The 19,416-nt window shown below is 38.3% G+C and overlaps 2 protein-coding genes across 2 annotated transcripts; both read right to left on the reverse strand.

Annotated features, from left to right (window-relative positions):
• Positions 1-1,527: 1,527 nt before the first annotated feature.
• LOC116291477 (D-aspartate oxidase-like) lies at positions 1,528-9,833 on the reverse strand. Its single transcript, XM_089033312.1, has 10 exons — positions 9,624-9,833; positions 8,837-8,954; positions 8,316-8,398; positions 8,075-8,140; positions 7,484-7,538; positions 6,603-6,701; positions 5,696-5,781; positions 4,555-4,672; positions 4,027-4,140; positions 1,528-2,738 (listed from the first exon to the last, which is right to left on the reverse strand). Exons 1-10 carry the CDS (start codon positions 9,809-9,811, stop codon positions 2,622-2,624), a joined length of 1,044 nt encoding a protein of 347 aa, XP_088889438.1. The 5' UTR covers positions 9,812-9,833; the 3' UTR covers positions 1,528-2,621.
• Positions 9,834-10,606: 773 nt separating this feature from the next.
• LOC148909701 (uncharacterized) lies at positions 10,607-13,975 on the reverse strand. The gene is made up of 2 exons (XM_089033103.1): positions 13,870-13,975; positions 10,607-11,642 (listed from the first exon to the last, which is right to left on the reverse strand). The coding sequence occupies exon 2, from the start codon at positions 11,637-11,639 to the stop codon at positions 11,268-11,270; it is 372 nt and encodes a 123-aa protein (XP_088889229.1). The 5' UTR covers positions 11,640-11,642; positions 13,870-13,975; the 3' UTR covers positions 10,607-11,267.
• Between the last annotated feature and the right edge of the window lie 5,441 nt (positions 13,976-19,416).

Below are 19,416 nucleotides of genomic sequence, written 5' to 3' on the forward strand. Positions count from 1 at the left end.
ATCTTTGTCTTCTATTAATTTTAAGGCACAAAACTGTAGAAATCAATAGTAAAATATTGTATTCCTATGCCAAATGCAATCTTGTTTCAATGTCCGTCGGTCCTAAGTCTAACGACAATGGAAGGAATTTTCCAGTTGGCTAGGGTTTCAAGGCTTGCCAACCACCCCAACTTGGTTAGGGGTGTACCGCCAGGACCTCAAAACCATGACCCTATCCCAGATCTAAAATTTTGATTTTACATACCCTACTCCAGACTAAGACTAAGAATTGTACACCCTATCCCAGACTAAACCCGGTTAGTCAATAGATTGCAATCAATATTTACTAACGTGCTTATTGTTTTTGTGTCGTCAGAAAGCGTAGCCTATTCGCCAGATAAAAACGACCAAATCTTGAACCCTATCCCAGACTAAACGACCAAATCTCAACCCTATCCCAGGCAAAAATGATACCTATACGTACAAGTGTCTATGTGTATATGGTGTATGTGTATATCGTAGGTCAGCCTGAGACTCACTGTAGACTATAGTGTATAATTTATACAGGTGTCTATGTGTACATATACAATAAAAGTGTCTATATGTAGATGGTGTATATGTGTATATGGAAGGTCAGCCTGAGACTCACTGCAGACTATAGTGTATATATACAAGTGTCTATGAGTACATATACAAAAGTGTCTATGTGTATATGGTGTATATGTGTATATGGAAGGTCAGTCCGGGACTCACTGTTGACTATAGTGTATATGTACGAGTGTCTATGAGTACATATACAAAAGTGTCTGTGTATATGGGTATATGGTATATATGTGTATAATATATGGTGTTTATGTGTATCTACACTTATTTCAATAAAGTTAGTCACCAAAAACCTAGAAAGCTGAGATCACTGAGCATCATGGGAAACTTTTCATATCAAATAAGCATATATATACAAAGCTTTTTTAATACAAACTTCAGCTCGATGATGCTCAGAAGAGGTGAGACTGTAACCGGTAAAAGATTCGTCCATGAACAGTTATCAAGCGGTTGAACGTGTAAAATGAATCTACCCATAATCCTTGTCGGCCTCAGTTTTATAGCTTTTCGGGTGACTAACTTTATTGAAATAACTGTATACATACGTACATATCAATGACAGGTATATATTAAGAGGGATGAATACGTATATGGAACATGTATATAGGTGTATTTATACAGACGTACATAGTTAGATTCAGGACAGGGATATACTGAGATAGAGCCCAAGGTTTCGTCGCTTACTATAAAATCATGCTATACCAAATCAGTTATCTCATGTAAACCTACGTAGACATGATCGTGAACCCAGCAGAATACCAGTACGAACTCTGAAAAGTCTGAGAAACAAAAGCAGAAAGCTGAAAGAGCTTATCTTCAAACGTATTCGTCCCGAGTATACCGAAGTCCTCCAAGCTTCATTATTGTTATGTGAAGGCTAGAAAACTTACAAAATGAATGTAAGCTGAATACTAAGAGAATAAGCTTGAATAAAGTCACACAACATGAAAAGAAGCTTTTGTTTAATTGCTCTAACGGGGTTTATAAAGGGATAATGAAGTCGAAATATCATAGAGCTAGTCGGTATTTATCATTGTTTACTTGTAATAGTTTGATGTGTCTCTACAAGACTACAAGAACCATATGCCAAATTATTGTAAATTTAAACTGAGTACAGACATAGAGAAGAACCCTGGTCCTGCTCCAATGTACATTGACCCTAGCAAAACAATAACAGTACCATATAGCCAAGGTAATGAACTGGTATTTGGACAAAATTCTGGACAACAGTTACCCTGGGCTCCAGAGGTTCTATTCGCTTTTCCCGGAACACTGAACGAGGCTATTCGTCAACACAGTAAATGCCGGAGCGAGAATGCAATAACCTCTGGGCCCCAGGGTAGACAACAGTGTGTTGCAATGAGTTTGTGCTCTTTGATTTACAATAACAAGCAAGGAGTTAATTCTACCAATGACCTCATGTTAATTATGGATATTGGAAATCAGTTGTATTCAAGTTTATCTCAATTAGCCAGACAGTCCTTTTTAATGCAGTCAGAACTACCACCAATGCTAAATGTGTTTGACACTGACTATGAACTTCAATACAGTGAAAGCTACACTGGCACTATACATCAAGAGGCTGCCATAGAAGGATATTAGTACTGTACTTCTTTGCAAAGAGCCTTTGAATCACTTATAGCTGAAAACTACACCAATCTTGTGATAACAATAGGGAGTACTGCAGTTGCTATCTATCGTAATGGTAATGGTAATGTGGGTTCAAAATGCTTGATTCTCATGCAAGAGATGTGTATGGGAGAAGTCATGCCCAAGGTACATGTGTGCTGCTTGAAGTATTGTCTGGTAAAAAATCCTGATTGCCTTCCCTCAACATTTTTAGCTCGCGTGATTTACAAGAACAAATATCTTTTCGAAAGTCTAACAGACATTGCACCATCTAAAAAGATGACAATGTTCACAAAGAATTCTTTAGATTTTCTGCTATGAAGCCCGAGTTCACGCAGATATGTGTCTAGTTTATCGTTAATAAGAGGACAGACATAAATAAGGCTGATGTCTATTTGTTAACTCGGCGTTCAGAGTTTTGCTTTGATTTTGCCAGCGAGTATTTCCATGACAAGATCACGGCAGTCGTCAGCACAACCGAAACAAACGGATAGACCAGAACCACCGTGACCGTAGTTATGGACAACCTGCAATAAAACAGTTTTGTTTCATTTTCTTAACTACTTTTGTTACTAGTAATGTGGCGGACACAATTTGACCTCACATTTGACCCAATATCTAGCGAACATTTGATCCAATATCTAGCGAACATTTGATCCAATATTTTGGCCCAACATTTTGCCATTTACATTTTGACCCATAGTAAGACAACATTCGAACGAAAAATTTGACCAACTGGACTTTTAGCCAACATATGACCCAATATTTAGCAATTTTCATTTACCCAACATTTTGACTCAGTCATCATTTTGACCCAGATTCAACATTTGACCCAACCATGGCAAAGGGTCTCAACATTGATCCCAAGAAATGTTGGCTAAATGTTCAGGCAAATGTTGGGGCCGTTTGTCAGGGTCTTTACTGGAACCACTTTTACAAAGTTTGCCCAATGATCATGATGAAGAGAGAGAAAACAAAGCAATCCAACTTTAGTCAATCAGGACCAAGCAATAAATCATACATATCTAGCAGACAATTTAGATGTCATAAATAATTGTAGGATTGGCTTGGATCAAAATGCAACCGATTTTACCCCAAGTGAGTAGCAAATCTCGCGCATTGTTATTCTCGAATGTTGTCCAGTTACAACGCGAGTTTCAGCGTTCACGTTTTGGCGGGAAAGTTCCCGTCAAATCCACAGGAATCCCATAAGTACAATCTGAAAAATAACTTCAATCCCAAAGGGCTGTTGTACTGGAATAATTGTCACGCATTACACTTTAACCGTTTTATGTGTAACGACCTCGTGTTGCACATACCGGGGAATTTACTATATGAGCCTGAAGCGAGATGACGTTTTACCCCCGTCTCTAGACCATAATAGTTTAAAAAATTCTTTCATATTAAAATTTTTGATTCCTTAGAGAATACAGGAACAATAGTCATAATTAAAGAACAAAAGCAGTGTGAAAAGGATTATGGTCTAGAGAAGGGGGTAAAACGTCATCTCGCTTCAGGCTTATTGGAGACCTTTAGCACGACGTTCTTGCTAGGTACCGCAAACCTCAAACTGTAGTTCGACGTCAGGTGTTTTCCGTCAAACTTTCGACATTTAGCAAGGCGTCATAACGAAGTTGGAACTTAGTAGCCATATTGAATTTCATTGATGCTGAGTGTTTCTCTGTGTTTACGGGCCTGTTTCTGGGCCTGATCCCTAACGGTTTGTGGCTAGCGGAAAACTTGATGCTAAAGGTCTCTAATGTCAATGAAGGTCCTATCACCTAAAGTATCTTATAAATGAATCAAGGTCCTTACATTGAGAATTTTTTCTGCTCCTCGATCATCAGTCAATTTCATTGATTCTTTCTCGAGTCTGACAACAGATCTACCTGGTCGAAGACCAGCCCAGTTATCAACAATAGGTGCTTTCTGAAAAATAAAACGTTCTTATTTAGCGTTATGTCATATAACAACGATCCTAAATCAGTATTTAGTTGTCAACAAAAAAGCAGCATTTAAGGTGATGTTACACGGAATGATTCGTAAGGTATTAAAATACATGTTGCACGAGTCAACTCTTCCTGCAATGTTAGTTCGAAATCAACTGGTGCTATTCATGGGTTCTTCATGGGACGATTTTGAGGACAACAAAAAGTGACATCACCTTCCCCAGTCCGCGCGCCGTTGTTAGTTGACATCGCGTCGCTCCTATGAGTAGTACTGAACTGTATTATGGGTGAGAGGTTATCGAAAATTCGTCGATGAAGATGCTACACGAATCTTCTTCACCATTCTGCGTTGCGAGTTTTTTTTAGCCTTTTAAGGTGAACTGATCCGCCTCACCTTTAAGCTTGGAATGATTTTACTGGCTTCAGACAGAATGGTAACAGTATCTTCAAGAGTTGGTTTTTCATTGTAACTGTTATAGTGTTTGGTTCCTCCAATCACTACTGAGTTAAGCCTAGCAGACACAAAAAAAGACATTTCGGCAAGAAGAACATTCAATAAGAATAAGAACAATAATAAGAATTAGAATAAAAATAGGAATAAATAGCAAACCAATCAAGTGTAAACATGTCTTTTGATTCTGAAATAAAATATTATCGCTGAAAATAAAATGGTTTAAGTTCATAATAAAGGTGGTTTTACATTAGTCAATGGTCCTCGTAGCTAATGTTCCCCCCTAAAACAGCCATGAAACGAGTACGTGCGCAACGTTAGTGCAGTTTTCGTATGACTGTGAAAAGCTCAGTGCCGTGCCGTGATGTTTTCTAGAATTTTAATTGGCTGATTTTTTTCTCGCGCAATGTGTTTGGTCTGAAAGAGCCGTGACTTTGGCGTGACCGTGTCCGCGCCGTGTTTATGCCGTGTTCTGGGTATTTGATTGGATGGAGAGTGAATTATCGAGCAATGTGATTGGTCTGGCGTATCCCTAGCCGTGGCAAGAACGTGTTCGTGCCGTGAGCTTTTCACGGTCAAGCGAAAACTGCTCTTTCATGACTTTCTGGGTGTGATTCCTAGGTGAGAAGCAGTTGCCTATTTATGCGAGAAAATCCAAGGTTTCGGCTTCATTTGTTCAGGTTCGCTGTACCAGTCAGTGCTAGACGGATTTTTGACCCCACCCATCTCCCCTTTGGCGACGTTTCTCCATTATAACAGTTCAGTCCGGTAGCTTAATCACAGCCTCGGCAAAACTCGTGTTCCCAAAACTTAACCGCGTGTATACTAATTATTATACTAATTTCACAATCAGAGAAGGGGGGGGGGGGGGGGAGGGTTGGGTTCACGACAATCTGGTTATGCATGCATTTCTAATTGCATTACTTTCGTTACCAATTTCTACTCACCTCTTGAATACTCCCCCCCCCCCCCCCCCCCCACCTCTTGCCTTTGCAGAGTAAGGACGTTAGGGCACCCTCGGCTCCACCCCGTGCTTTTATACCTGATAAAACACTCCTACTTGCTTATTCAACACTATACTTACTGTGGAACGATATAGCTACATTGACCCCGTTTTGCCCCTTCCGTTGTGTCATAGAAAAAGAAATGCATTACTGAGGGAGCTTTAACCTAGGACAAAGAAAAGTGCACACTAAAGACCTCTTTACCTTTGGCGTAATGTTTTCCCATTTCAGACCACGTGTCAATTCCTAGAGTATCATTTCTTTGTTTAACGGTTGCACAAGAGAAGACACATGAATATGGATATAACTCAAACAAAGAATCATATTCTCAAGGAAATGACACATAGCCCAAAAAGGGAAAACATTACGCCAAAACTAAAGAGGTCTTTTTCGAGGGAAATTTCCATAGAAAGTTGATCCGTGGCTTTTTTAACGAAAATTTTTATGAAGACACAGAAATCAAAAGGCAAAATAAGATGCAAGAGGCAAAGGGATTAAAGGTTTAGGAGTCTCAAGGCAAGGTATATTTATGACAAGCAGTGAACAAGAAACAGTGCAAACTTCAGGATTTGCTATCATCTTGTTAGAGAAGGCACGTCTTTTATTGTTAAAGATGCAAGAGGCAAAGGGATTAAAGGTTTAGGAGTCTCAAGGCAAGGTATAATTATGACAAGCAGTGACAAGAAACAGTGCAAACTTCAGGATTTGTTATCATCTTGTTAGAGAAGGCACGTTTTTTATTGTTAAGAACCTTCCCGTATTCAGAATCAAATGGGAATTGATTTAAAATTTTGTTTGAGTAGTCTTGGTTAATGTAGTCACACTGTAAATTGATGGTTTTCACTGCAGCCATGTTGGAGGAACTTAACAAAAGAATTCATTGGAAATTCTTTTGTTATATCCTCCAACATGGCCACCTTGTCTTTTGTTATTTCATTCTCTTGGGAATGGTTGAAAACCATCAATTAAAATTGTCATTGGGCTTACTCTCAATACTTGTCCTCTGACAGGATAGACCGAAGTATCACCAACAAGCTCTCCAGCAGAAATACCAGCACAGTTTACAACAACATCATAATCTGAAAGCTAAAGAAAACAGAGCGTTTTCACCCAATGGGCTGCATGTGGATATATATGTCCATAAACATTGTTGTAATACATTAATGTAGACAAACTCATCTGCAGTCTGAACCAGTACATCCCTCATGGCACTGACCACTTGACAATACTCTTTTGGGCGGGAGCAGCATGGTTGAGTGGTCACAGCATTGGTCTCGCAATCTGGTGGCAGCAGGTTCATGTCCCGCTGTGACCACTAGCTGACACTGTATGAGCCCTAAATTTTTGATTAGCTCAAATGCAGTTTCTTGGCCATGCTTGTAAATAGCCAACTGGCTTGCCTATTTGCCAGTTGGTATTCTCAAAACATTTTAATTATGTTTCTATTTCCTCATTTCAGTTTACTCATTCTTGTAAGAGCATTGAGACTTTGTAGAATGCTCCTAATAAAATATTATTATTATTATGATAGAGCAGTGTATATTCCAAACTTGAATTTCTTGCTTCTATTTTGAACTTTCGTCTTGCACAAACTAGGTCCACTTTGACCGAAAAATAACAATAATTTACTCAAACTTTCCACTTGCACTTCAACTTTGACTTCTTCAACTTATGCTATTTTTTTCTCTTTTTCACATTTTTGTTATTCAAATTATATTTATTTTTCATGTTCAACATGGGCGGCGGCTCACTCTTATCGGCCATGTCCAGTATTCTACAAGCAGATTGAGACTCTCATGCTAATGAGGTTCATTCTAACATTTAAGCAAACATATAACCAAAATATTAAAATATTAAAAATAAATTACCTCAGTCAATGAAGAAACTTTCTTTTGTACAAATGATCCACCAAGGTCTTTCACTCTGATGACAAGAAACATCAAATTTAATGCAATCATGTATTTTACAGTTATAGCTGTACCCCGACTCAGATTATCCCAGAGGTTGTTTCAGGGTTCGATCTGTGAGTTATCTGTGCCCTAATGTAGATCAGCCCAGGTTTTTTTTCAGGCTTCCATCTGTGAGTTAGCCATACCTTTACTTTGATCAGCCAATAGGTTGCAGGGTTTGATAAAATTAATGTTTACGTGAAATGATTCAAGATTTAATAAAATAAGTAACTCAGGGTCGTGATGAGGGATTTTTTTTGTGATTCATTCCAAATTGTACAAAAAACTTTGAACCCTGACCCCCAAAACTCATGTACATGTGTTTGCTCCCAGATCCCATAACAGCACTATTCCCTTGATCCCTGAATTTATTTATACAATCCCGATCCCTCTTCTGTGATCCCTGATTCGTAGTATGTGATCCCACATCCCTCAACATGATCTTAAGGAACTAGATAATTATGAATTGTAAATACACCTTGTTACCTCTCAAACTGATTTTCTACTTACTTCTCCATTAGCCAGGGGATAACATATGATCCCTGTGCAATAATTGTTGAAAAGTTAAATCCACTCCTACAATAAATTATTTCTGGTTATTTCCATGAGTTGATTGTTGGTAGGGTATAAGTAGGTATAATGGTATTGACAGTAGGTTGTCAGTAGGTTTTTGGAAATGAAATCAATGAAATAAAACAGATAAAAGCAAAGGAATGGAAAAAAGGAATAAAGAAGTTAATTGGTCATTTACTTTGCAGGCTGCACAGGGAAATCTGACAATTCTTTTTCGGTCATCTTCCTGAATGAATACACGAGATCTTTCCAACCTGGTTCCTTTCAATGAATTAAAAATCAATAAATATTAAAATACTATTAAAAATACAGCCCATTACAAATGAAGGAAAGCCATTTAAGTTTGTCACTATTTTGCTCTTCCTTCCCATCATGCATTGTGCTTTTAATTATCTTCAATGGTGTGGGAGAAAATAGTTATACTGACCATGCTTTCTGGTAGCACACCATGGAGTATCCCACGCTCAAAAGCATTGTACACAAATTTGTACATAATTACAACAGTGACAGCAGAACAAGAGTAGGTTTTAAAAATCTCACTTTTAAATGAGAATGACATGTTTTGTCTTAGTTTGATTCCCATTATGTAGAAAAACAAAGATTAGCTCCCCCAATTTAACAAGTGCTTTGCTGTCTCTGTACAATATATTGTACGAAACAGTTGATCCTGTTCAACCATTTTCTTAGTGCACTACACACCTCAGCAATAGAATCTCCATGAACCTCGAATCCTGACAACAGAAAGATCCCAAGTTCTTCAGCCATGTCTGAATGAAGAAGTGTTTCATATTTCTTCATAGTGGCTCCAAACCATTTCCTACAGTTCAATAATAACATACAATGTAATAACCTAACAATACATATTCAGTGGCAGATCCAGGATTTTAGAATAGGGGTGACTATAACAAAGGTTTTACCAGGGATGCAAGGAAAAAGGGGGGTGACTGAGGATACCAAGAGATTTAGGCAAGAGTGGGGTGGATAGCCCCTTGTAATAATTCATATCATCATAAATTTTACCCACTATGTTGCTTTTCATTGTCCGATAGCCCTAAGCTAATCTCTTATATCGTGTGAACTTGACAAGGTAAATATAGCATCTGAGCATATTCCTGCAGATAATACATTTATCATGTCAAGTTCACTTAAACTCACATCAGAAATGGAAAAAGGTTTGCTGCTTTTTTGAAAGCGAAATTAAATCTTTATTCTTAGTTTACAAAATGTACATAATATTTTTAAAACAACCTATGGCTTCAGCAGATAACACAGCCTTCGTCTTGATGATTTACGATATCAAAAGCTCATCCAAAGAGGCTTTAAATTGAAGAGGCAATGTTAGAGGGTCTGAATATTCCATTTTGAAAATAATCCGTATCCCATTTTTAATTTGTAAAACAAATATCACAGGGAGCCCAAGTTAGATACTTTTGTATTCAAGGTGATCAAAGAGATATGATGTCCTCCATAAATTATGCAACTTTACCTTTGCAAACTCATTGGCGTGTATCCCATCACAAAAGGCATGATGATCCCTGCAGCGCCATCAGAAGTCGTGTTTGGACTAAACTTTTCCGTTATTACCGTCAGTTTGATGGAAGGATCTGCTTCAAGGATCGATAACGCTGTTGTTACTCCTATGATTCCTGCTCCAACAACTGCGACGTCCGCCATTTTTGATTATCCACAGGAAGCCCACCTAGACCAATCTAGTACCCAGAACCCACGTTGGTCAGCAACGAGAAACGAGAAATGAGAGTTGGTGTTGGTACGGTGGGAGGGATGGAGTACACTCAATTAAAGAATCGTTGTCAGGTTCAGAGACATAGAACATAGAAGCTAAGACCGATATGGCACATGGGAAGAACGTTAATTAGATGCATGCTGTGACCGGAGTACGCGTTTAGCATTCTAAACCGACTGCATGGATGGAGCAAATGAATAAATTATAATAAAATTTGTCATTTCCCATGTGCCATTTCGGTCTCAGCTTTTATGTTCTATGTTTCTGAACCCGACAACGATTCTTCCATTGAGTGTATATACCGATAGATTTGCTTTTACAGCTTATATACAAGCAATCTGACCCCCCTCTCCATCAGTTTGCATAATTGGAGAATAAAAGCCGGAGAATGCCTCGTATAGGATTCAAACGCGATAAGGCTTGTTACCCACTAGCGCCATATATAAATCATAATCATAATCGCGGATAGTGTTATGTCGCTTACTTCGTAGTGGGATTGCACTGAAACAGAAAAATAACTTGCCTAAAACCCCGACATAATCATAAACATAGAAAATAGAAGGGCATTATCTTATGATTATGATTGTTTCGGTCTTTAAGGCAAGTTATGATCATGATTATGATCCTTAAGATAACAGTATATCGCTAGTGGTACCAAGCCTAACAAGATAGTGGCGGATTGAACGCGCAGTGGTTGTCATAAATCTTTTTTTATCTGCTAGAAATGTAATTCAAACAGTTTATTTCATATATAGCTACTGTGACTAAATACTATCACTATCTAATTTATACAAGATTAAGATGGCTATTTACAATAATCGTATCGAGTATAAAATCCTAAAATCTGTTGTCTCTACTCAATTGACACTAATTGTTGTTTAAAATTGTTTTTAATGGGAGTTTTTATTGATTGCTCGGTTTATTTTGGTTTGTTGTTTGTTAATTGTTGGTCTTCTTAATTACCAGACTGCTTATTGTTAGCTGGTAATCGATCGTTTTGTTAATCTAACCAGTTATATAAAAATATACCTTCTTTGACTGAGCGATGATCGGCGCGAACGAGTTGTCTGGATAAATGTATTTTGATTTTTTAACGAGAAAACACCTAGTCCCCACAATTCCACTCGGTCTCAGATTCCATATCTCAGACCGACGATGTATTTTGAAATAGGTGGATATTTTCTTAAATATAAGAATATTAGCTAATGATGAGCGGGTGTGATAATAACTATTCCAAACGTCTGTAAAAAAATCGTTTAGGTGAATTAAAATCAAATCAAAGTTCTTTCAACCATTAGAAAAATATCTATAAAATATTTGCTGCATTTACTAAAAAATGATATGAAATTGAGATAAAATTGTTCATTCGAATCAGGAGTTCATCTTCTACAAGTAAGTCGTTTGTCGGGTATTTTTGCTGGTAGATGAATTATGTTCAACATCGTTTTCGCGATTGCTTTTCGTTTCATCGTCTCCGGGGTAGAACTGCTTTTCTGTTTTATCGTTCAAAAGAGAACGCGACCCGGTCATATCTTCAATCGATTTAAGGTTGGCAGCCAAGTTCTGGTTACCAGGGCCACGGGTTGCTGGACCAGGAATGTCTTGCCTTGTTAAGTCCTCATTAACACCGTCGGTTCCATTGGCCATTGTCCTTGGGATGTTTTTGCGCCATTTTAACCAAGTCATGAAAATAAATAGTAAGAGGATCACCAGTGCCAATGCACAGGCAGTTACAGTACCTGCCTCTAAAGACTCCATGTTCTAAGGAATTTCAAAACAAATAAGTTAATTCGTGTTTCATAAAATAACTAAGAATAAGCTAAATCGTATTCCTGCAAACGAAGCGACTACGTTGATAATTCATTGGGGGCTATCGGTAACTCCAGTTTACAAAGTTAATGCAGTCGATATTAAAATCATTCTAACGAACCGGCGACCAATATTTATTTAACACTAATTTCTGTGGCGTTTCATTGGTCATGGTTCCGGGGGCAGCTGGGGGCCACAGCAGTAGCCATCCATTAAACCATAGTTAATAGAGGTCAAGAAAGGAAAGCTCCTTTGAAGATTTCAAAAAAAAAAAAAAAAAGAAAAGAAAATGCTAATCGAGGACTCTAACGGTGATGATTCAGTTAACCCGATATAATAGAGGCCAACGCGCTTCAAAAAACCTGACTTTTTGTCAGCAAAAAGTACCGGGGGTCCACAGCAGTAGCCATCTGTTAAGCCATAGTTAATAGAGGACTCTAACGGTATGATATTAACCCGATTAAGTAAAAATACACAGGTGATTATTGAAAATCTCGCGCGCTGATTGGTCGAGAAACTCACACCTCACACGATCTGATCACCTCCAGCGATAATCCAAAATGGCGGCATAATAAATAAGAAATAATGAAAGAAAATGCTGTCCCCAAAAGCACTAAAGAGGCTAATAAATTTGTACTAACTTTGTTCAAATGGTAAAAAAGGACTTTTAAAAAACAATCAAATAAGCTCAAACAAACTGTTTTGATTCGCAAAGTCGGAGTTCGCCTGGGTTGTAATTGAAAGTCGCGTTTGTCACTTCAATTAAAATTTTTCCTAATCTGAAATGTGTCTTTTATCTTTTATCTTTTTTTTTCTTTTTTTGAAAGAATCACCTGTGTATTTATACTAAAACAATTATTTGCCTCAGCCTCAGTGACTATCGGAGAATATGCGCTCGAAGACTCGCGTCTCGATAAATATTCCCCGATAGTCACTTCGCCTTCGTCGAATAATTGTTAAATATTAGAGATCCCATTAGATAATACTCCTGTGGTTAGGGTGTAGAAGCCATTTAAGAATTCTCGTGCATGCTCTACAGTCCACTTTTACTTGTCAAATCACACGCCACAATACATTAGTATATTGCAACGCCGGGTAGATGAATTGAGCCGGTAAGCTCATGCACATTTTTCTGGTTATCTTTGTTTGAAAGTATCGCCTTTTTCAAACCAAAAGAGTTAATTACAGCTCCTAATAACAAAGTCTTTTCAATAATTCCTTTGTTGAAAAAGGTCCCTGCGGGGTTAGTTTTAGAAGCCATTTACAGAATTTGTGTCCGTGCTGTATCGGCTCTGCGGCCTCGCGTTCGTAAACCCGATACAGCAGGCCACTTCATTCTGTAAACTACACAACTAAAGTCAAAGAAAGACACTGAAGTCATGAAGTGAATTAGTCTTCGAGTCTATCGGATAGAAACACAATGGCCGTTTGGGATAACTATTATACAAAGACAATCCATCAACGATCAACGATCAAACTCAAAAGCTGTGATGTGGTTATATTAATGAGCCTAGCCACCCCATTCATAGAATTTGAACAAGGGAGTTTCGATGTTAAAAGTAGATAATTAGATAGCAAATGTCAGGAAAAATATGAAGAAAAGCGATTGAACAAGTTAGAAATCAGGTTTATGCACTATTTATTTACAAAGTGCACCGTACTTATATGTATGAAAAATTCATTACAAGTACAAGTACAAGCTAAGGCTTTGTTTTTGAAGACGTTGTAAACAGAGAAACCTTTATACTATGAGAACGCTAAAAGTCTAAACAGTTCGGCTATTTTTGATTTTCATGAGCACTTAATAAAAACGCAAGGCGAAATAAACAATGACAGGTTTTCCTATGCTCGTTTAAGATGATATATTTTCCCGAAAAATATTAAGGTCACGCTCTATTCAAACTATACAAAAATTAATGCAAAGTTTTCTACAAAACATGCTGTTTTTACACTGGGAAAGTTTTCCCCAAGACCTTAACGATGATAATTGTCCAAGAAAACTCGTAGTAGCTTCCGTCGGGAAATCCTTTTAAAAAAACTTATAAAATTCTTAAAAGCATCTTATCTCAAAAACAGTCTCAATCGAATCAAGAAAGTCAGTCAAGCAAGAAGGATTTTTTAAAATAGTTAGAGTTTTAGATTGTATCGATAGAATGAGTGATTACTGCTACTAACCTACCTTGTATTTTGGTTCCTCGAAAGTAAACAGTTCTGTTTTGGCCTAGGATTTTAAATGAAATGGTTCAGTCTCACCGTGACGCTCTTTTGGTACTTGACGTACTTGACCAAAGGCAATAGCATTTACATACTATTGTTTAAGCGATAAACGTACACGTATATGGCTTAAATATTTGCATATACGAGCATAATTTATTATTCAGAGAATGTACGTGCCTCTGTGCAACGACAAGGCATTAGAGCATATCGGAAGCTCATAACTAAAATTAAGGAGTAATTACACGGAGCAATTTTCGCTGTCGTCGACACAAGTTTGTTGAGCTACAGCGCAATTTGAAACAATTTTGCGAGACAAGTTGAAACAATCGCTGCGAAAAGTAGAATCGTTCCTACTTTTGGCAACGATGGCGTGTCCGTTGCACCGTGTAGACACTCTTGTAACTTGTGTCTCAATCGCAACGCTGTTGCGAGACAAGTTGCAGAGAAAATGGCTCCGTGTAATCGCGCCTTTATAGACTTCTGAGCAAGACCATTCGAAGTGCCACTATGATCATACATACATACATACATAAACTTTATTTAACCTCGAATTTCAAAGTAGCTTACAAAGCTAATATCTTCGAGGAAAAAAAAGGGAAAGGAAAAAAAAAAAAAAAAAAAAAAAAAAAAAGAAGAGGGCTATTGAATAATGATTATAAAACTATTATATAATGGTAATTAATATTTACATATGTACACTATATACACTATTTTGCAGAATCAGTTCAATTTCAATGTTGATGAGTAGTTACTCGAAAGAGTCATACTTTAGTATATTACGACGGAAGTCCAAAAAGTTTGAGGTTCTAAAAGTATCCGGCAGTGCATTCCATAAAGTAGCAGCTAAATAAGAAAAAGAGTGAAGGCCATATGTAGTTGTTTTAGGTTTAGGGAGAGACAGAATGTAGTTACCGCGTAAATTATAGGAAGTAGACCGGAAAGTAAACATACTGTTTAGATATCCTGGGTAGTGAGAAAAAAATAGACTTTTGTACAATATGATTAAGAAATTCTGAAGGCGTCTAACTTGTAGAGATTTTAGGTTGACCTTCTCAAGTAATAAATCATATGAAGAATCATAATCTTGTAAAAGGAACCTTAATATTCGCTTGTTTAAAGCTTCCATTTTGCTGGCATTGCGCGCACCGCAAAAATGCCACACCGACGAGCAGTAATGAAAATGCGGCAAAATGAAAGCCTTATACAGCTTTATTAGAGTGTCCCTTGAGATAAGTTTTCTAAATCTTAACATAACATTAAACTGATTGTTGATCTTTTTGCAAATGGCGGAGATGTGATTGTCAAAGGAGAGCTTATTGTCTATATTCATTCCAAAAATGTCCAGAGAATCTTTCACAGGGAATGAGAATTTGTGGTCAGTTTTTCCCAAAATCAGCGCTTGGTGCTTGGTTTCGTTAACTTTCATTGCGTTCACCTTATACCATGTGTTTGCTTTAGCTACTTCACTACATAAACAGTGTTCAAGTTCTGCTGGATCAGTGCCTGAACAGTATACTTGATGATCGTCCGCATAAGCATTTAACTTGGCTTCTGTGACGTGGAAAAACAAATCGTTTATGAATATGTTGAATAGCATTGGTCCTAAGACGCTACCCTGAGGAACTCCACGGCTAACGCCCTCCCAGCTAGAGAAAGTGTCTCCTATCTTCACCCTCTGCTGTCTCCCAGTGAGATAATCTTTCAGAAGCGCACAACTTCTCTCACCAACACCATACGCTTTTAGTTTAGTCAACAATAAATCATGCTGGATAACGTCAAACGCTTTAGATAGGTCCATCGACATCACCGCAACTAGCTCCCCCTTATCGCGCATTGCCCTCCAATCTTCTGTCAAGCGTAACAAAGCTGTTTCGCAGCTATATAGCTTTCTATAAGAGCTTATTAGGTCAGACAAGATCGCGCGATAAAAGTCCTGCATCTGTACCGCCAACAGCCTTTCATACACATTATTGAGCACGACAAGGACTGTGACGGGTCTGTAGTTGACCTTCATAAACTCGTCGTCCTTTTTATACAATGGTGTCACCTGTCCTTTCTTCCAACCACTCGGATAAACACCTTGGTCAATCGACGAATTCAAAATGCTTGCAATAGGTTTAGCTATCACAGCCTCCGAATCCTTTACAAGTCTAGGTGTCATCATGTCATAGCCACACGATTTACGACAATTGATCTCTAATAGCAGCTTCTCGACTTGCACTTGATTTGTGCGCTGGAATTCAAAACTCGTGTTGCTATTATGTTGTTGGATCGCTATAATGCTTGGATGGTTGACGAAATTCTTTCCGTACTCCTCTTCGGTCACCGCCCCCACGCTCTCTGTGATCTTAATAAAATGTTCATTTAAAAGTTCAGCAATTTCACGCTTTTCACTTATGACTTTGTTGTTCTCCTCTAGGATTATGTCATTTGCTTGCTTCGCTTTAGTGCATAGGAAAGGCCGATACGTATTCCAGAACTCCCTTGGGTTTTCCGGTTCCGTAGATTTTTTCGCAAAATGTTCTTTAATAGCCTTCCGTCTTAACGATGTGCATTTATTTCGCTGAATTTTGTATTGATCGTAATTCGCGTCTGTGCGGTCCTTGCTGAACTTTTTCCAGAGCTTGTTTCTATACCTTATAGCCTTGCGCCACTGCTCTGTCATGTAAGGAACCTGGTTTCCCCTGATAACTGTTTGTTTAAGAGGTGCGTGCTCATCTAAAATACCAGTGTAAAGTTGTTCAAAGGCGTAAAGTTTATCATCCGCATCGTCAAAAACATCTACTATAGAAAATGGTACCGTTTGCAAATCTTGCATAAATTTTTCTTGATTAAAGTTCTTGAGACTTCGAAAACATATTTTTCGAGAGCGCGATCTTGGAGCCGTTGCCCGTAAAATGGTGTATACTAAAGAATGATCGCTTATTTGCGTATCAACTACATCTGATGTCAGAGCCTTTTTCTTGGAATTTGTCAAGATCAAATCTAGCAGCGTTTCGGATGTGTGTGTCTTACGAGTTGCCTTTGTGATTAGACAGTCAAGATCAAAAATATCCATTAGATCCAGAAGACAACGTCCTTCTCGAGGGGGTTTGTCGGGATCTAAGAGGTCCGCATTGAAATCCCCGGCGTAAAATACAGTATCGCTTAGTGCAGAAACAGCTTCAAAGAGAAGTGTAAGCTCCTCCGTCCATTGTGTTTTGGGAAACGAAGGAGGTCTATAAATGCCAACGACAACAAGCCAAGTTTTGCCCAGTTTAATCTTGAGTACAATTGATTCGGTTCTAAACCGAGACCAACGTTCCGGAGATAGACCACTGAGTTGCTGGACCCTCACAAAGTAGATATCACTTCTCACGTAAATCATGAGTCCTCCTCCGCCGGCCTTTCTATCGTTTCGACACAAACGATAACCGTCGATTTGAAACTGACTATCAGGAAAACTCTCATCAATCTTGGTCTCAGAAATCACAAGGACATCAAGCTTGCCAGAGAGCAGCCAGGTCTTTACTTCATGGAACTTGAAACCGCCAATGCTGTTTGCATTTACGTGTCCGATCTTGAGATTCTTTCGGTATTTTTTTGCTATTTCGTCAAATTCGTCCCAGACTGAGTTTGCGTCTTCTGCCCCGGATTCAGAGCCCAGAATCGAACTGTTGCTAGAATTTAGGCTTGCGTCGGCGAAAGGAAGTTGGTGTAATAACTCAAGGCAGGATTTACAGGTGCGCGAAAAGTCCTCGGTAGATTTCATAGACCGATATTCCTTTGGAAGGACTCCTCCACATTTAATGTGAGTCCACAAGGAGCAACCATCGCACCGAGTTGCCCGATGATTTCGAGCTACTACCCGTTCACATTCCGTACAAATCCTTCTAGTTGACTGAGGCCCTGGGTTTGTGCTTACATCGCCACAGAGTCGAAGGTACTCGTAGTTAAAAGTTGCCGAGCAGTTACTGTAGTAAGATGCCCTCGACTTCGCATATCTTGTTCGGCCCTTCGTTGTGAAAAATTTGCTTGAAATACTTCCTGAGATCCATACACTGCTTCTGGTCTGTCCAAGAAAACATTCTCCCGTATTTACATAGACAGTACGTTGGTTTTCAAGTACCAGTAAACTCGATAAAACATAAAAATATCCTAAGAGTGGGAGCACTCCCAAAACGTGACCGGTCGCCATGACAGATACTTCCTATCAAATTTCGGACTAGCACTTTTTGGCCTGGATTGAAAGACCTCTGATAGGAAAGTAAAATGTAAATTTCCTTTTAGAAATGTCATTTTTTCCTGCAAAAGATATTGGAGTTTAAAAAATGGCGGCCATTTTTCTTGCTATGAGCTATATCTCAGCCCAATTTTAACTAAAATCAACCAAATTTGCTAGTATTATAGTACTCTAGCTGTTCTTCAAAAGTAGCTATAGAGATTGATATAGCAACAGCCTCGGTTCCAGGCCACCTCTACCTTAAATTCAGGTTTTTGACATTTCTACCGCATCGAGAGATTAAATACCTGTTATGGTCGTAGACACAAATTTAGTCAAAAAAGTTTCTGCTCAAGTTAAAAAATAAAGTAGCAATCGCTGAATGGCTAAAATAGTTAGGGGCCTGGAAACCAGCATGTTGCCATAGCAACCACAGTTTGTGCATTATCATGTTTCATATTTTGAATACAAATATACTGCAAAGTTTGGATGATGTTGATCAAATACTCAGAGATATACTGAAATCAATGTTGAAGGAAACTGTGAGTTGAGAATATGTGACGTCATCAACCTCCTGATTAGCGTAAAACTCGAATATCTCTCGAACCAAAAATGCTAACAAGAAATGAAAAACGCCAGATTTCTTCTTTTGCAATGTACTTTAACATGTGTTTAAATAGTAAAGACGGGAGACGTTAGAATTTCATCGTACCCTGTGAGGACCGAATCGAACCCAGGTCCGGCATTGATAAGAGGCGAGCGCTCCCGGCGCTACGCCAATCATGCTTCCCATAAAGTTAACTAGCAACTTAGCAGTAATGATGAAAAGGTAAATTATACACGGTGAAAAGATGAAAAAACTTACTGACGTTTCGGACGCTAGTCCTTCGTCGGAGTAAAAGAGAAAGAAGTGGTAGAAAGGAGTGTATATATGATAGAATATGACAAAAGAAACCAATGAGAGCAAGGTAAACACCGACGCAGCTCACACTAGTTTTTAGCTAGTTATATCTTTTTATAGCAATTTAGCACACACCTATACTAAAGTTTTCTGCTCCAGATTCCGTATTAAGAATTCCAGCTTTTGATCCACGGCTTCTTGTTTTGCGATGAGATAGTGAAGCTGTTCTGTTATCCCATGAGGTACATTGGGAAGTTGTTGGTCTTCTTTTCGGAACACAGCTAAGCAGAAACAAAACAAAAAAATACCTAGACTGAAGTAAAAAATGCCAAGCACTTGAGGTCAAGGCCATTAATTTGGTTGTGTGGAAAAAAGTGTTGCCTTATATATCGCATGCACTTTTATAA

This window comes from Actinia tenebrosa, unplaced genomic scaffold (genome assembly GCF_029948245.1).
Source record: "Actinia tenebrosa isolate PJP-AT-01 unplaced genomic scaffold, QUT_ActTen_1.0 PGA_scaffold1__47_contigs__length_23844297, whole genome shotgun sequence".
Lineage (NCBI taxonomy): Eukaryota > Metazoa > Cnidaria > Anthozoa > Actiniaria > Actiniidae > Actinia > Actinia tenebrosa.

What these genes read in the sequence shown, in the direction of transcription:
- LOC116291477 (XM_089033312.1), bottom strand. Translation starts at nt 9,811, where the DNA reads ATGGCGGACGTCGCAGTTGTTGGAGCAGGAATCATAGGAGTAACAACA. An exon ending in ATGGAGATTCTATTGCTGAG is followed by an intron (nt 8,399 to 8,836) that starts GTGTGTAGTGCA and finishes ATTCATTGAAAG; the next exon opens with GAACCAGGTTGGAAAGATCT. An exon ending in AAGTTTCTTCATTGACTGAG is followed by an intron (nt 6,702 to 7,483) that starts GTAATTTATTTT and finishes TGTTTTCTTTAG; the next exon opens with CTTTCAGATTATGATGTTGT.
- LOC148909701 (XM_089033103.1), bottom strand. Translation starts at nt 11,639, where the DNA reads ATGGAGTCTTTAGAGGCAGGTACTGTAACTGCCTGTGCATTGGCACTG.